The following is a 17,534-nucleotide window of genomic DNA, read 5'->3' as shown; positions in this document are numbered from 1 at the left end:
TTCCTTATACTGAACTTGTCTAATGTCAATATCAAGGTTGCACTAGCTTTGTAAAATGAATTGGGAAATTTTCCCTCTTTTTCCGTTTCTAGGAATAACTTGTATAATGCAGGAATCATCAGTTCATTGAAGGTTTGTAATACTTGCCTTAAAAGCTTCTGGACTTGATGTCTTTGGAAGATGAGAATTTTTGACTAATTCAAAATTTTTAAATGGCTATGAAAATATTCATGTTTTCTATATATTTATAGTAAAATTTGATAATACATATTAATCTAGAAAACTATTTAACATGTTTCCAAATTATTATGTATAAAATTCCTAAGTATCTGTACTTACATTTCCTTTTTAGTTCCTAATAGTGTTTATTTATGCCTCTTCTCTTTCTTTATTTGCCTTTCCAGATTATTGTTATTATTATATTTCAATCTTTTAGAAAACACAGGTTTTTTGGGGTTACCTCTCTGGTGTGTAGTCTATTTATTAATTTCTGCTTCTTATATTCATGTTCTACTTCTAAAATTTTCTTTTATTAGGAAACATTTCAAGAATGCAGGAAAAAAAGAGTTAAGCATACTTGTACTCACCTTCCAGGTTTTTTAAATGATTACATTTTGCCATTTTGGTTTCAGACCAGGTTAAAAGAAAATATTTAATTCCTGTGATCCTACTACATTCTAACCCATCCCAGGTGTAACACTATGTTGAATTTTATGGATTTTGTTCCTAGTTTATTTTTATAGCTTTACAAAGTATGCATCTATCCATTCGTAATTTATACAATTACTGTATATATTTTTACATTTTAAATAATTGGCATAATCCTACATTTTTATTTTGAAAGTTCTTCTATCGGCCCACCATTTTAAAACTAGGCCCATACATGTAGTTCTACATCATTTATTTTTAACTGTTGAACAACATTGTGATGTATGAACATGAAAGCAACTCTTCTGCCCTTTTCCTGTTTACCCATTTCTGTCGCCCCTAACTTTAAAACCCTAATTATAGGAATGAAATCACTAAACAATTGAAACTAACTCCTGACTTAAGGCTTTCTTTAACGCACACCATGCTGTGCCTAGCCTGTTGATTCTTTTCCTAGTTAAAAAGAAGTAAGAGTGAAGAATTAAATAGATAAAGAATGGTTAGCTCTCTGCTCCCAACAGCTCGCTTAGCAATCCTGCAGGCAGATCATTCAGGCAAGATAACATCCGAACACAGAGTCAGCCAGTCTGCACTCGGTGGGAATGATGCAGAACAATCTCCTGCCTCCATGATTCACTGAGATTCTTCCCACCCTCCCACCCCACCCCCACCAACACTTTTTCCTTTAAAAACTGTCATGGCTAAGCAGAATCTTCGGAGTTGGTCTCTGGACACGAGTCCACCTTCTCCCCAGATTGGCAGCTTTTCTGACTAAAGCACCTTTCCTTTCTACTGACACTGCCTCTCAGTGTATTGGCTTTTGAGTGGCTAGCAGCTGAACCTGAGTTCGGTAGCAAACACACCACAGCTTATTATCCATTTTCCTGTGGGACGCTTTTGTTCAAATGTTTTTAAATATCAACAAAACTGCAACAAACCTTTGTTGCCATGTCTCCTTGTGCATGTGAGGAAGAGTTTCTCGAAAATATGTGTAAGCATCTTAGAGGATGCGGCTTAGTAAATATTGCCCAAAGGTTCTTTTCAATAGTTTTTATTCACCGCCAGCAGTGTATGAGAGTTCCAGATGCTTCCAGTTTGTGTTCTAACATTCTTCACTGTCTATGGTGTTTTCTGTTGCAAACATTTAAAAAAATTTTATATGTAGTCACATTTGATAATTTCTTGCTCTCTGGTTTGTGTTTTTGTTTCAACCCAAACCCAAAGCAATAAGGATCATAAAGATATTAGGATCTATGGTTGTTGACGACCTATCTGCTATTGGTCTAATTGTTATTTCTTTATAAGCCACATGTTTATTTCTCTGGGTAGTGTTTATGTTTTTTCTTTATCTTGAGCATTTGTAATTTCACTCTGATATGTCTATTTAATTTATTCCATTAGGCATTTGAAGTGCACTTTTGATCTGAAAATGTATGACTCTATTAAATTCTAACGAATTCTAAGCCATTAGTTCTTTATCTCTGCCATTTCCTCTATTCTCTGTTCTAGAAAATTTCTGAGATATATCCTTTAATTGCTAATTGGTCTTTAACATTACTTATGTAGTTCATTTTTGTTGAATCAGTTCAAATCATTGATTTACATTCTAGATAAATTCTTTTGTACTCTCTTCCATTTCACCAATTCTTATGTTGACTCGAAATTTATTATGTATTTAGGATTCTTTTTATTTCACTGCTATCCATTTAATCTCTAATATTTCCAAGAGTTCTTTTTGATATTCTTATTTCTGCTAGAATTTTTTCATAATTTCTTATTAATTTTTTAATGGGTATTATGCCATCAATTTATTATTTTTAAACCTATCGAGCTGGTTAAACATACTTATTTTAAAGTCTTTGTCAGATTCTTATCTTAGATTAAATTTAATCTGGAATCAAGTCATGTTTCAATTGGTAGTTTATGTGCTTGTCTTTCTTACTGTTGGATTTATTCATGTATTTTAACATTTCAGTTTACAAGCTCTTCTTGAGTATTTTGTTGTTGTTCTTTGTTTATTTTGGTTTTCTTTGCTGTTCTATTTCTCTGTATTTACTCCTCCAAATTTGATCATTCTCTCTTTGCTTTTCCCTGTCCCCCAGGTTCTTAGGCCTTTCCTAGTTCTTTTCATAGTGATACTGGGAATAATCACAGAGGGAGTAGATCACTCGGTCTAGTTCTTGGGTGTATCTGTATCTTATTCCCTCCTTAGAATCACAGCAATAACGTGCAAAAGGGTTTCTTTTTAAATCTCTTTTACAATGAGGTTTGCATTGTTTTCCCATGATTGCTGTTAGTTGGGTTAAAAAAAATCACGATAGGGCTTCCCTGGTGGCGCAGTGGTTGAGAGTCCACCTGCTGATGCAGGAGACACGGGTTCGTGCCCCGATCCGGGAAGATCCCACATGCCGTGGAGCGGCTGGGCCCGTGAGCCATGGCCGCTGAGCCTGCGCGTCCGGAGCCTGTGCTCCGCAGCGGGAGAGGCCACAACAGTGAGAGGCCCACGTACCGCAAAAAAAAAAAAAAAAAAAAAAAAAAAAATCACGATATATCTACCAATAGATAATTTTTGCGCGATTGGATGGTTCAATCTTCTATATTCTCACTAATTTTTCATCTGTATTTTATATTCACTTGTTGTAGAAGTGTGTTGAAATTTTCCTAATTGTAGATTTCTTCTTGTAATTTTGTGAATTTTTGTTTTATATATTTGAGTTTATGTTGACAGATTTATATGGATTCATGATTGCTATATATTTTTGGTGAAGTGCTTTTTTTATTATTAAGTAATACCCTTCTTTAATTCTATTAATTCTTTTCACTTTAAATTCTACTTTGTCTTACAGTCATTAATATAACCACAGAAGCTTGATTTAATATTTGTCTGGTATACATTTTCTGACCTTTATCTTCAACCTTTCTTTGCATTATATTTTTAGGCTCTCTCTTGTAAACAACATGTAGCTGGAATTTGGAAAACTTCAATATGAAAGGCATTATCTTTTAAGAAGCGAGTTCAATTGGTTTACACTTATTGTGAAACCTGGTATATTTAGGCTTTATTTTCAATTATTTTGTGTGTTTTTATTTTCCTATGCCTTACTTCCATCAAATTTTCCTTAATCCTTTCCCCACTTTTCATTAGATAGTAATAAATGTAAGTGATCATCCTTACATTTTTGGCCAATTTTTAAGTTAATCAGTATTTTGTTCTCAAGAATTGTAAAAGAGTCCTAGATCTTACCTGGATTTTAAGCTAACAAGTTAGCCTGCCATAGCTGCATGGAAACTGGCAGAAGATACAAGTCTCCTTGGTCAGAGACAAAGGACTTTTTTACAGTAATCAGCACAAGCTTCATGTTCAGGTTAGTTTTCATTCCCCAAGTCGCGAAGTGGTGGATGTTGTGCACACACTGCGTTCGGGTCACAGCTAAGCAATCCTGAGTTTAGGAAATCCCTATCATTTAAATGGGTTGCAAGCAAATCTGCCAACATTTGCCCCAGAGGGGGATGTTACCTTTATCATCCTGGACAGAAAACTCTGCTCCAGAGGAAAAGACCATTTTTATCTTCCAAGGTCACTTACTGTTCAAACATCTTTGAAAAGATAGTTCAGAACAAAAGCTTCTGCTGACAAGATATGCCAAAATTCAAGGAACCCATGAAGAATTGTCCATCAACATGTAACTCTTGTTTCTACATTGTATTAGTTTCTGATGAATTTTCTCATGAGTACACTTCATTGGTCACTCTAATTCACCTGACTGACAGAGGATGGTACCAAATATAATAATTTTGTCTGAAATATCATTTAACCAAAGCTACTATAAACAGGAATCAAAGCAGCAGGATGAGGCCAACCTACACTAGGGATCCTTGGCTTTCCTCAATTGTGATGCAAACCCATTGCATGCACAGTATGTATCTGTGCCCACCTCCATATTACCCCTGTGGAACTTTAGGGGAAAGGGGAGCTGATGAAAACATGAATCACATTCTGTCTGCTCTCTTCACAATTCTTGACATATATCCTTTTACTGATCAAGAGAAGACCTTAGACTATTTTAAATAATGCTAAATCATTTTTAGAAAATGAGTTTTCTTACTGCCCCATAAGGAGAAATTAATATAAATTTAAACAAAATCCAGGTCTCCAAATGGAAAAGAATGTGAAAATAAAAAGAGAAAATTGGAAGAGTTTTGTTAAAAAACAGGTTAATATTATCATATGAGGTTTGTTCAAAATCAGGTCTGTTATTAAAAAAATAATAAAGCTTTAAGAGACATGAAGAATATTGTGTCAGTGAAATTTAATAAGGGAGAAAAAATACCATTTTAGAGATCAGAAATGGATAGTGAAAGGAAGTAAGGATTTAACCTAGTAAGATGTTGAAATAATGTAGGATTAAATGGGGATACTTGCGAGTAATATAATTTAGATAGGTAGCTTTTGTACAGCCATGACCTTCAACAATATATTGATTGCAACCAATTTAAGGAACAAGCTTTTGAAAGCCACCCATGCTTATATTTATCAAGTACTTTGAAAATATTGAGGAAATAAAATTCTAGTATATAAATGAGAATTGGAGATACAGTACCACTATCTATTCTGGAAACAAAGGCAAAAGTAATCTAGTCCCTTGACAAAGAAAATGTTAGATATGAATGGTACCGTTTTACACACTGCCTATGCTTAGAAAGCAATTTAAAAAATTATCTTTACCTGAAGTTGGTGGAATCATATATCCTACATGCCCCTGACTCACCACATTTCAAAGTACCCCAATGCAAACATGTGGAGTCCACTAAAGCTCCAAAATATATAGGTGCGGGAATTCCAGCTACAATTAAAAGGGAGAAAGAATCCATTAGCAAGGTAAGAAGATATATTTTGTTTGGAAACATTTTAACTTTATTCGTAGAACAAATAAAGTTTAACAAAATATACATCTATTGCTTTAAATTTTACTTTTAGAAACTGGAAGTTACTTTTACTGTAAAGTTTTTAGATTATAAAAAATAAGTAATCTGAAGGATAAATGCAAAATAAAAATCATCAGTAGAGAAAAACACAGAATTAATGATTCTTTACATTTTTTTCTGCAATGTTTTGGGCCAATCACATGCACATTATACTTTAACAAAGCATTTCCTGTTCCTTTGCTTTTCAAATTGCATTGATGAAAAGTAGAATTAAGGTCAGATAGGTCTTTTTCAAATAAAAAAGAGAAGTTCTCTATTTCTTTTTGTTCTTCATTCTCACACTAATTACAAAGTGCTGTTTACAAGCAGAAGGGATATTTGCTAGACTGCTACTCCGAGGGAGTGATTTCATCTACTTAGTATTTAATAGTGATCTGATGTGATGTTGGGAAAAATAACTATTTTTACCTAATACCCTTGTGCAAAATGCATGTAATCCCACACCAAGAGACTTCTCTTCAGGCTTGATACACCTAAAAAATAAATGAATTCATAAATTTAAAAAGTAGACATTTAAAATCTACCACAGTTTCTTAAAAGAACTCTTTGTGTGCTAGTAACACACTGAGCCTTAGAAAATTTTCCTGCCTGCTCAGGTCTTGGTTATTCAAGGCCTGATTATCCAGTTCATAACCTTCACAGGAGCCCCACCTCTGGTCCTTGGCATTTTATCCATCACTTTTTGCTCATTCATTTCTATCATAAAGTTATCAAGGAAGAAAATGTTTCATATCAGTTGATTTCTACCCCAGTATCCTCTTCTTGAATAGTATTTCCTGATTCTGATGGTTAAAACTTTAGCCTAAAACAAGAACAGTACAACCCTAGGTGTATTTAAATTATTTCTATTAACAAAATACAGAAAAGCCAAGAATTTAAAAACATAAATGTAAGGAGAAAAGAAAGCCAGAATAAAAATTTTCAAAGGAAAGTGATGAAAACAATCCAAAGCAAACATATTTTAAGTGACTTGGTATCTTTTCAAGAGTGGCACAGATTCCTCCATTCTCTCCAGAAATTCCCTGATGTTTTCACTGTTGCCTGAAATTCCTATGAGTAGAAATGAAGACTGTAATTCCCCAATGGCACTTTTTGTGCTCCACTCACTTCATCAGCAGCACGGCTACCTGATCCAAGAATTCACTTGGAGAGTTCCTCTGTATTCCCTTCCCTTCTTTGATTAACTCAAAGCTGAGAAAATGAAAGCAGCTTTCTTTACAAAAGGACGTAGTACATTTTTAGCAAAAACATCATATTATTGGCATTTTCTTGGCATAAGTATTTTACCAATTCAAATAACTCTTCAGCTGAGATACAGTTGATCTGGTCATTATCTATCTAACATGTAGGTTATTTAGACAGCATCAAGGATTTTACTGAGAAGGAAGTAAGAAAGGCCAGGAGACCTAGCATGACCCTCTTGCTCCCATAGTTACCATTTAATACAGAAAATAGGGCATTTAAATTTCACTGAAGAATTTTTCTTTCTCCTCTATTTCTAATATACCACCTTATAATCTCACGAAAGTATGAAATCCTTATAGCTAAGAAATTGTAAACAGTTTAAACTGTTCTCCAAATGCTGTCACTATTTGACATTGATAACATTAATTCTAGAATCCAGAAATAAGAAAGAAAAATTAAAATGCAAATTATGGGAAAATGCTGAGAGAAATTAAAATAGTTCTTAAAAACTGGCAGAGTAGCATAGATGTTGCATCCCTCTACCATCATGGTAGGAGATCCATGAAGATTCCACAAAAATAGAGAAAAGCATAAGTATATCCATAAAAATTCAGGGGTTAAATCCAACAATGTGATCTTGGCAAGAGCTGGAGGAAGAGAGTAAAGATATGAAGAGATATGAGAGCATGATTAAGTATTCATCTTAATAGAAAGTAGATATTATTACTGAAAAGTTTTGAAATTGATAAGTAAAACAGAAATGTAGCTAAGAATTTCAATAATCAGGCTAGCCATTGGAAAGATATGACTTTTAAAGCAGCAGAAGAAAATCCAATAAATACAATGGAAAGCAAAAACAGAAGCAAAAAGTCAAATAAATAGAATATATGAAATAAAGTGGCAAAAGAGCCCTATCACATTAATTATAATAATATAAGTGGGTTAAATTCACCAATCTGAAATTACAAAATCAGATCCAGCATATTGTCTATAAAGTGAAATAGAAGATTGAAGATTGAAAAGAAAGGGAAGGAAAAAGGTGTAACAGGAAGCAGTGAACCAAAAGAAAGCCAGTACTGCAATTTTAATAAGAGACAAAATAGAATTGCCTGAAAGAAATGACTAAAAGATAAAGAAGAAAATTAAGTGCTGCTAATAATAGAAGTATAATGATAAAAACACATTTACATCCTACAATATAGCCTCCAAATATATAAATTAAAAAACTGACAGAATTATAGGAAGAAATACATCAGCAATTTTAAAAGATTTTCACATCCATCTTCAAAAAACTGTTGAATTAAGCAGACCAAAAACAAGCATAGATCTACAAAATTTAGATAACACAGTGATTAACTTCAATCAAAGAAATATTGAAACTGTATACCCAAAATGCAGAAGTTACACTTTCTTTTCAGAAACACATGAAACACTCAAAAATTGAACATGCATTATGCCCCAAAGAAAGCCTCAATATTTCCCCCCAAACCCCACATCTGTCAGATTATATTCTCTGAACGTGAAAATGAAATAACAATAATAAAGGATACCTATAGAAATTTCTCATAGATATGGAAATTATATAACACATAAATAAATTTTTGTGTGGTGGAGCAAACATAAAAGATATTACAAAAGAGTTAGAAGTAAACTTCATGGAAAATACTAGTTCAGATATAACTAAAGCAATACTTGCAAGGAAATGTATGATTTTATTTACATTAATCAAAATGAGCAAATTATCTAAGTGTTAAACTTAAATAGTTGAATAAAGAAAAACAGAGCAAGCCCAAAAGGAAAAAAAATTTTAAATAAATAAAGAGCAGAAATAGATGAAATAAAGATTATCAAAGCCAAAAACTGGTTCTTTAAAAAAGAAATATATATATATATATATTCTCTGATATATATATATATATCAGAGAATATCAGAATGATAAAAGAATATTATAAACACCATACACTAACAAGTATACAACTGGTGTAAGCAGATATGGAAAATGTGAATAGACACTAACATTAAATAAATGAAAATAATAACCAAGTATCACTGACCAAATAAGCCCAAAGTACAAACAGTTTTACAAGTGAATTCATAAAACTTTCAACAAACAGATATTTAATGCAAGTTGTTCCAGAAGTTTAAAAACAGAAAATTTATTAATTTATTTTGTGGGCCTAGAAAGATTCCAAAAAAAAAACCAAAAAAGAATAGAAAATAAAAGGTACGTTTTACTTATCAACATAGATATAATAATTTTAAATAAATTATTATTTAAATCAAATCATATATAAAAATATATTGTGATTAAGTATGGTTTTTCTTAGATATGCAAGCAGTTCAATGTAGAAAAAAACTATCACTTTTTTCCACTACACTAAAAGTACTGAGTTGGAAGATTATATGTAAATTTTTTCCTAGATGAAGAAAAATATATTGATAGTTGAATACTGATTCTATTATTAAAAACTCAGAAACTAGATGAAAACTCATACTAAAAATCTATAGCAAGCATCATATTTAATGGAAAAATTTTACATGGTTTCCATTAAAATTAGAAAAGAATAAGAATACTCACTATCACCAAATAGTTTAACACAGTTTTGGAGGTCCAAGCTGATGCTGTAAGAAAATTTTTAAAACCTAAGATGTGTAAGGTTTGGAAGTGAAGAGATAAAACTCTCCATATGTGCACATATTTCTATATAGAAAACCTAACAAAATCAACAAGTTATTAGAAAAATAAGAAAAGTTGCTGGATAAAAAGTAAACTTTAAAAAATCAACAGCATTCCTCTAAACCAACAATAACCAACTAGAAAATATAAAAGAAAATAACACCATGTTAAATTACAAATAAGTACATGTCCATATAGGTATGTTTGGATATATATGGGTACATATATATTTGCAATTGTACATGGTAACATTTTGTGTGTGTATATACATACTATATGTGTGTGTGTGTGTGTGTAGTATCTATAAAGGAAATTTTAAATAAATGGAAAAATTTTCCATGTTCACAAATATTTGATGTCAGAGTTTCTCCAATTAATATATAGAATCCATACAATCAAATTCATATGTGAGTATAAAGATCCATATATTGATAGCTAAATCAATTTAGGAAGAAAAGAATAAGGAAGAGTGAAGGTGAAAGTGTTGGGTGGGTGAGGAAGAGCTACTGTATGAGACATTAACATATGCAATGTCACTGGTATGAGAACAAATAAACCGTGGAACAGAATAAGAATGAAAATGGCCCATGTTATATAAAAACTTTAAATACGATAAAGATGGCACCACAAATCAATGGAATAAAGACCTCTCATTTGTGCTATGATGCTGGGAAAGCTTCTTTATTTTTTGGAGAAAAATAACACTGAATATCTCTCTCTCTTGAGCCACACATAAAGATAGACTTGTGATGACTTAAAGAACTGGGTAAAGCTGTATAGCTGGTAGGATAAAATTTAGAGGAATACTTTTATAAATTAGGGATATGGGAACCCTTTTGAAATGTGACTCCCCAATACACAAACCCTAAGGCAATAAAATTGTTAGATTTCACTACAACAAAATTTAGGATTTAATTTCATAAAAAATACTATGAAAAACTTCAAAGGAAAGATGAGAGACCAGGAAAAGATAATTGTAGCAAGTAAACAATATTACATTAATGTCTATAATTCACCAAGAAAAGTATAGGAATTATAATGAAAATGGGCAAAAATAATGAATAAGCATCTTGAAGCAGAAGCATTAATAACTAGAAAAAAGTTTGAAGAAATTCTTAAACTCATTGAATTAGGAAATCACATATTAAAACATCAGTGAGCTACCATTTTACACCCATTGGAAGAGTCAAAGTCAGAAAGTTCAATAATTCTAAGTGTTGGTGAGCCTATAAGGAAGTAGAAATTCCCATGCATTGATGGTACGAGAATAACTCATAAGTACTAGCAGTACTTGGTGAATTTATGTATCCATGTACCTTTTGAACCAAAACAAATTTATGGCACAACACTAGTTGTGTGAATATAAAACACAATACACAAAAAACTTAATATTTTACAAAGGAAAATATGTATTTAAGAACATATGTCTATCATATTAATATAGATGTCGGTGGTAATAGGAAGTGGGGAATGGAATGAAAAAAATTAAAATAAAGTGAAATAAAACAAGAGGGAAACCTTACCTCACCTAGGATAAACTATGAACTGAGAATTATGATCAACTTAACTCTGCTTCAAGATGAAGAAAAGAGAAAACAATGCACTTTGCTTACTAGGCATGTTTAGAATTGTTTACAAGGCATGAAGCTGCTGTAATTGGAAAAATACATGTAATAAACCTAAGTCTGAATCCTAGCTCTGCAATTTCCTATTTTCAGTAAGCCCTTCAATGTTTGTGTCTCACAGTAGCCTTATAAGACAGAAGATTTTTTAATTAAAGATAAAAGGAGTTCACAAAGATCAATTAACCTGCCTTTTGCCCTGTGGGTAGTAATTGGTGAAACTGAGACTTCCGACAGCTTTAAACTCTGCTGTCCTATAGGTTGAACTATAAGAAATGACAGCTAGGCAACCACTCTGTACCTAGGAAAATGATCATTTCATATGGTTTACCCTAAAATATAAATGTGTCTCTTCTTGTGTTAAACAATGAGAGGTTCACTAATTTAACTCTAAGAAATAAGGTAGGAAAGATAGGGAGGGAAATACCAACAGATAAACATTTTTATTGCTAACTTTAAAATTTGGTAAAATTCAACAATGCTTAACGGGAAAATCTTAATAACTGGTATATATAGAGCACCAGGTTCTTAGATACTGTGGACTTAAGTGGATTTCTTAGAAAAAGCTCCCTTACTAAATAACCAGAAATAAATCTAAATAAAGAAAACAATTCTTGTACCTCAGGAGAACCATATATCCAGGGATGGCAGATAAAGAATAGATGAAACTGCTGACCACCGACAAGATTAAAAAGTACTGGAGCATCATGGAACAGTCCTGTCCCTTGTCACATAGCCCAAGAACTGCAGATGAATTTCCTGGTGTTTGAATGCAGCTACAATTTTGGAACACCTGTCAAAAATAATATATTATCCTATTTAAGGAACGAAAGTTTTAAATACAAATCTCAAATATTTTCTGCATGCCCAATTAGGTCAAGATAGACAGTTTATTCCCTTTATTCTCATATCCTTTATTGTGTCTCAGGATTATCTCGTGAAACAAAACATAGAAGGTGGTTTCCGAAAAACGGTATTTCTTTCTAAATCTGAGTACATTTGCAATAGCTCTGTTGCCTAAAAGTCATGCTTTTTAGAAAAACATGCTGTTTTGCCACATGCTAAATATGACAAATAAAATTTGTTTCAGAATGCTCAGTTGAAATGTTTACTTACCAATAAACAAAATTTTATTTCAAAAAATATAGTTTATTTCACAAACAGAACAAAGTCAACCGTTTTTGAATTCTTATGTTCCCAGGTTTCAGTAAGAATCAAATTTGGAAGGTGGAGCTTCAAGATGGCAGAAGAGTAAGAAGTGGAGATCACCTTCCTCCCCATAAATACATCAGAAATACATCTACATGTGGAACAGCTCCTACAGAACACCTACTGAACGCCGGCAGAAGACCTCAGACCTCCCAAAAGGCAACTAACTCCCCCACATAGCTGGGTAGGGCAAAAGCAAAAACAGAGACAAAGGAATAGGGATGGGACCTGCACCAGTGGGAGAGAGCTGTGAAGGAGGAAAGGTTTCCACACACTAGAAGCCCCTTCGCGGGCAGAGACTGCAGGTGACAGAGGGGGAAAGCTTCAGAGCCGCGGAGAAGAGCACAGCAACAGGGGTGCGGAGGGCAAAGTGGAGAGGTTCCGGCACAGAGGATCGGTGCTGACCGGCACTCACCAGCCCAAGAGGCTTGTCTGCTCACCCGCCAGGGCGGGCGGGGCTGGGAGCTGAGGCTCGGGCTGCAGAGGCCGGATCCCAGGGAGAGGACTGGGGTTGGCCGTGTGAACATAGCCTGAAGGGGGTTAGTGCAACACAGCTAGCCGGGAGGGAGTCCGGGAAAAGTCTGGAGCTTCCGAAGAGACAAGAGACTTTTTCTTCGCTCTTTGTTTCCTGGTGCGCGAGGAGAGGGGATTAAGAGCGCTGCTCAAAGGAGCTCCATAGACGGGCGCGAACCGCAGCTAAAAGCGCGGACCCCAGAGACGGGCGTGAGACACTAAGGCTGCTGCTGCCGCCAGCAAGAAGCCTGTGTGCAAGCACAGGTCACTCTCCACACTCCCCTCCTGAAAGCCTATGCAGCCCGCCACTGCCAGGGTCCCGGGATCCAGGGACAACTTCCCCGGGAGAACGCACGGTGCGCCTCAGGCTGTTTCAACGTCACACCGACCTCTGCCGCCTCAGGCATCCGTACCCCGCCCTCCCACCGGCCTGAGTGAGCCAGAGCCCCCGAGTCAGCGGCTCCTTTAACCCCGTCCTGTCTGAGGGAAGAACAGACGCCCTACGGAGACCTACACGCAGAGGCGGGGCCAAATCCAAAGCTGAGCCCCTTGGAGCTGTGAGAACAAAGAAGAGAAAGGGAAATCTCTCCCAGCAGCCTCAGATACAGCGGATTAAAGCTCCACAATCAACTTGATGTACCCTGCATCTGTGGAATACATGAATAGACAACGAATCATCCCAAATTGAGGAGGTGGACTTTGGGAGCAACGATATATATATATATATATATATATAATTATATTACGATATATATCGTTATATATATATAATAATAATATATATAACATATATAATATATATTACAACATTGTAATATATATATATATTACAACGATAAATATATATATATATTTAACACTTTTTTCTTTTGTGAGTGTGTATGTGTATGCTTCTGTGTGTGATTTTGTCTCTATAGCTTTGATTTTACCATTTGTCCTATGGTTCTGTCTGTCCGTTTTTTGTTTTTTTTTTTTTTAAGTATGGTTTTTAGCACTTGTTATCATTGGTGTATTTGGTTTTTGGTTTGGATGCTCTCTTCTTTCTTTCTTTTTTTTTTTTTACTTTTTATGACTTAAAAACTTTTTTTAATAAGTATTTTTTATTTAAATAACTTTATTTTATTTTATGTTACTTTATTTTTTTTTATCTTCTACTTTCTTTCTTTCTATTTTTTTTCTCCCATTTATTCTGAGCTGTGTTGATGACAGGATCCTGGTGCTCCAGCCAGGTGTCAGGGCTGTGCCTCTGAGGTAGGAGTGCCAAATTCAGGACACTGGTCCACAAGAGAGCTCCCAGCTCTAAGAAATATCAAACGGTGAAAATCTCCAGGAGATCTCCATGTCAATGCCAAGACCCAGCTTCACTGAACGACCAGCAAGCTACAGTGCTGTACACCCTATGCCAAACAACTAGCAGGATAGGAACACAACCCCATCCATTAGCAGAGAGGCTGCCTAAAATCATAATAAGGCCACAGACACCCCAAAACACACCACCAGACGTGGACCTGCCCATCAGAAAGAAAAGATCCAGCCTCATCCACCAGAACACAGGCACTATTCCCCTCCACCAGGAACCCTACGCAACCCACTGAACAAACCTTAGCCGCTGGCGACAGGCACAAAAGACCTACAATAACAAACCCAAAACAATTAAGAAAATGGGAATAGGAACATATATATCGATAATTAACTTAAATGTAAATGGATTAAATGCTCCAACCAAAGACACGGACTGGCTGAATGGATACAAAAACAAGACTTGTATATATGCTGTCTACGAGAGACCCACTTCAGACTTAGGGACACATACAGACTGAAAGTAAGGGGATGGAAAAAGATATTCCATGCAAATGGAAATCAAAAGAAAGCTGGAGTAGCAATTCTCATATCAGACAAAATAGACGTTAAAATAAACACTATTACAAGAGACAAAGAAGGACACTACATAATGATCAAGGGATCGATCCAAGAAGAAGATATAACAATTGTAAATATTTATGCACCCAACATAGGAGCACCTCAATACGTAAGGCAAATGCTAACAGCCATAAAAGGGGAACTTGACAGTAACACAATCATAGTAGGGGACTTTAACACCCCATTTGCACCAATGGACAGATCATAAAAAATGAAAATGAATAAGGAAACACAAGGTTTAAATGATACATTAAGCAAGATGGAGATAATTGATATTTATAGGAAATTCTATCCAAAAACAGCAGAATACACTTTCTTCTCAAGTGTGCACAGAACATTCTCCAGGATAGATCATATCTTGGGTCACAAATCAAGCCTTGGTAAATTTAAGACAATTGAAATCGTATCAAGTATCTTTTCTGACCACAACACTATGAGACTAGATAGCAATTACAGGAAAAAAATCTGTAAAAAATACAAACACATGGAGGCTAAACAATACACTACTTAATAATCAAGAGATCACTGAAGAAATCCACAAGGAAATCAAAAAATACCGAGAAACAAATGACAATGAAAACACAATGACCCAAAACCTATGGGATGCAGCAAAAGCAGTTCTAAGAGGGAAGTTTATAGCAATACAATCCTACCTTAAGAAACATCTCAAATAAACAACCTAACCTTACACCTAAAGCAATTAGAGAAAGAAGAACAAAAAATACCCAAAGTTAGAAGAAGGAAAGAAATCATAAAGATCAGATCAGAAATAAATGAAAAAGAAATGAAGGAATTGATAGCAAAGATCAATAAAACTAAAAGCTGGTTCTTTGAGAAGATAAACAAAATTGATAAAGCATTAGCGAGACTCATCATGAAAAAAAAGAAGACTCAATAGAATTAGAAATGAAAGAGAAGTAACAACTGACACTGCAGAAATGCAAAGGATCATGAGAGATTACTACAAGCAACTATATGCCAATAAAATGGATAACCTGGAAGAAATGGACTAATTCTTAGAAATGAACAACCTTCCGAGACTGAACCAGGAAGAAATAGAAAATATGAACAGACCAATCACAAGTACTGAAATTGAAACTGTGATTAAAAATCTTCCAACAAACAAAAGCCCAGGACCAGATGGCTTCACAGATGAATTCTATCAAACATTTAGAGAAGAGCTAACACCTATCCTTCTCAAACTCTTCCAAAACATAGCAGAGGGAGGAACACTCCCAAACTCATTCTACGAGGCCACCATCACCCTGATACCAAAACCAGACAAAGATGTCACAAAGAAAGAAAACTACAGGCCAATATCACTGGTGAACATAGATGCAAAAATCCTCAGCAAAATACTAGCAAACAGAATCCAGCAGCACATTAAAAGGATCACACACCATGACCAAGTGGGGTTTATCCCAGGAATGTAAGGATTCTTCAATATATGCAAACCAATCAATGTGATACACCACATTAACAAACTGAAGGAGAAAAACCATATGATCATCTCAATCGATGCAGAGGAAGCTTTCAACAAAAGTCAACACCTATTTATGATAAAAACCCTCCAGAAAGTAAGCATAGAGGGAACTTTCCTCAACATAATAAAGGCCATACATGACAAACCCACAGCCAACATCGTCCTCAATGGTGAAAAACTGAAACCATTTCCACTAAGATCAGGAACAAGACAAGGTTGCCACTCTCACCACTATTATTCAACAAAGTTTTGGAAGTTTTAGCCACAGCAATCAGAGAAGAGAAAGAAATAAAAGGAATCCAAATCAGAAAAGGAGAAGTAAAGCTGTCACTGTTTGCAGATGACATGATACTATTCATAGAGATTCCTAAAGATGCTACCAGCATCTTTGGTAAAGTAGCAGGACACAAAATTAATGCACAGAAATCTCTTGCATTCCTATACACTAATGATGAAAAATATGAAAGTGAAATTAAGAAAACACTCCCATTTACCATTGCAACGAAAAGAATAAAATATCTAGGAATAAACCTACCTAAGGAGACAAAAGACCTGTATGAAGAAAATTATAAGACACTGATGAAAGAAATTAAAGATGATACAAATAGATGGAGCAATATACCATGTTCTTGGATTGGAAGAATCAACATTGTGAAAATGACTATACTACCCAAAGCAATCTCCAGATTCAATGCAATCCCTATGAAACTACCACTGGCATTTTTCACAGAACAAAACATTTCACAATTTGTTTGGAAACACAAAAATCTCCGAATAAACAAAGCAATCTTGAGAAAGAAAAAAGGAGCTGGAGGAATCAGGCTCCCTGACTTCAGACTATACTACAAAGCTACAATAATCAAGACAATATTGTAGTGGCACAAAAACAGAAATATAGATCAGTGGAACAGGATAGAAAGCCCAAAGATAAACCCACGCACATATGGTCACCTTATCTTTGATAAAGGAGGCAAGAATATACAGTGGAGAAAATACAGCCTCTTCAATAAGTGGTGCTGGGATAACTGGACAGCTACATGTAAAAGAATGGAATTAGAACACTCCCTAACACCATACACAAGAATAAACTCAAAATGGATTAAAGACCTAAATATAAGGCCAGACATTATCAAATCTTAGAGGAAAGCATAGGCAGAACACTCTATGACATAAATCACAGCAAGATCCTTTTTGACCCACCTCATAGAGAAATGGAAATAAAAACAAAAATAAACAAATGGGACATAATGAAACTTACAAGCTTTAGCACAGCAAAGGAAACCATACACA

At 34.6% G+C, this 17,534-nt stretch overlaps 1 protein-coding gene across 1 annotated transcript in view; it reads right to left on the bottom strand.

The window, feature by feature from the left end:
• The window catches only part of SLCO1A2 (solute carrier organic anion transporter family member 1A2), a 61,600-nt gene that overhangs the window by 1,682 nt on the left and 42,384 nt on the right, over positions 1–17,534 (bottom strand). The window contains 3 exon segments of the mRNA XM_032645575.1: positions 5,375–5,492; positions 6,043–6,107; positions 11,740–11,912. Of these exon segments, the coding sequence (XP_032501466.1) occupies positions 5,375–5,492; positions 6,043–6,107; positions 11,740–11,912 (356 nt within the window).

This window comes from Phocoena sinus, chromosome 10 (genome assembly GCF_008692025.1).
Source record: "Phocoena sinus isolate mPhoSin1 chromosome 10, mPhoSin1.pri, whole genome shotgun sequence".
Taxonomy (NCBI): Eukaryota; Metazoa; Chordata; class Mammalia; order Artiodactyla; family Phocoenidae; genus Phocoena; species Phocoena sinus.
Note: the sequence above shows the minus strand (reverse complement) of the source record. Positions and strands in the feature narration are given on the sequence as shown.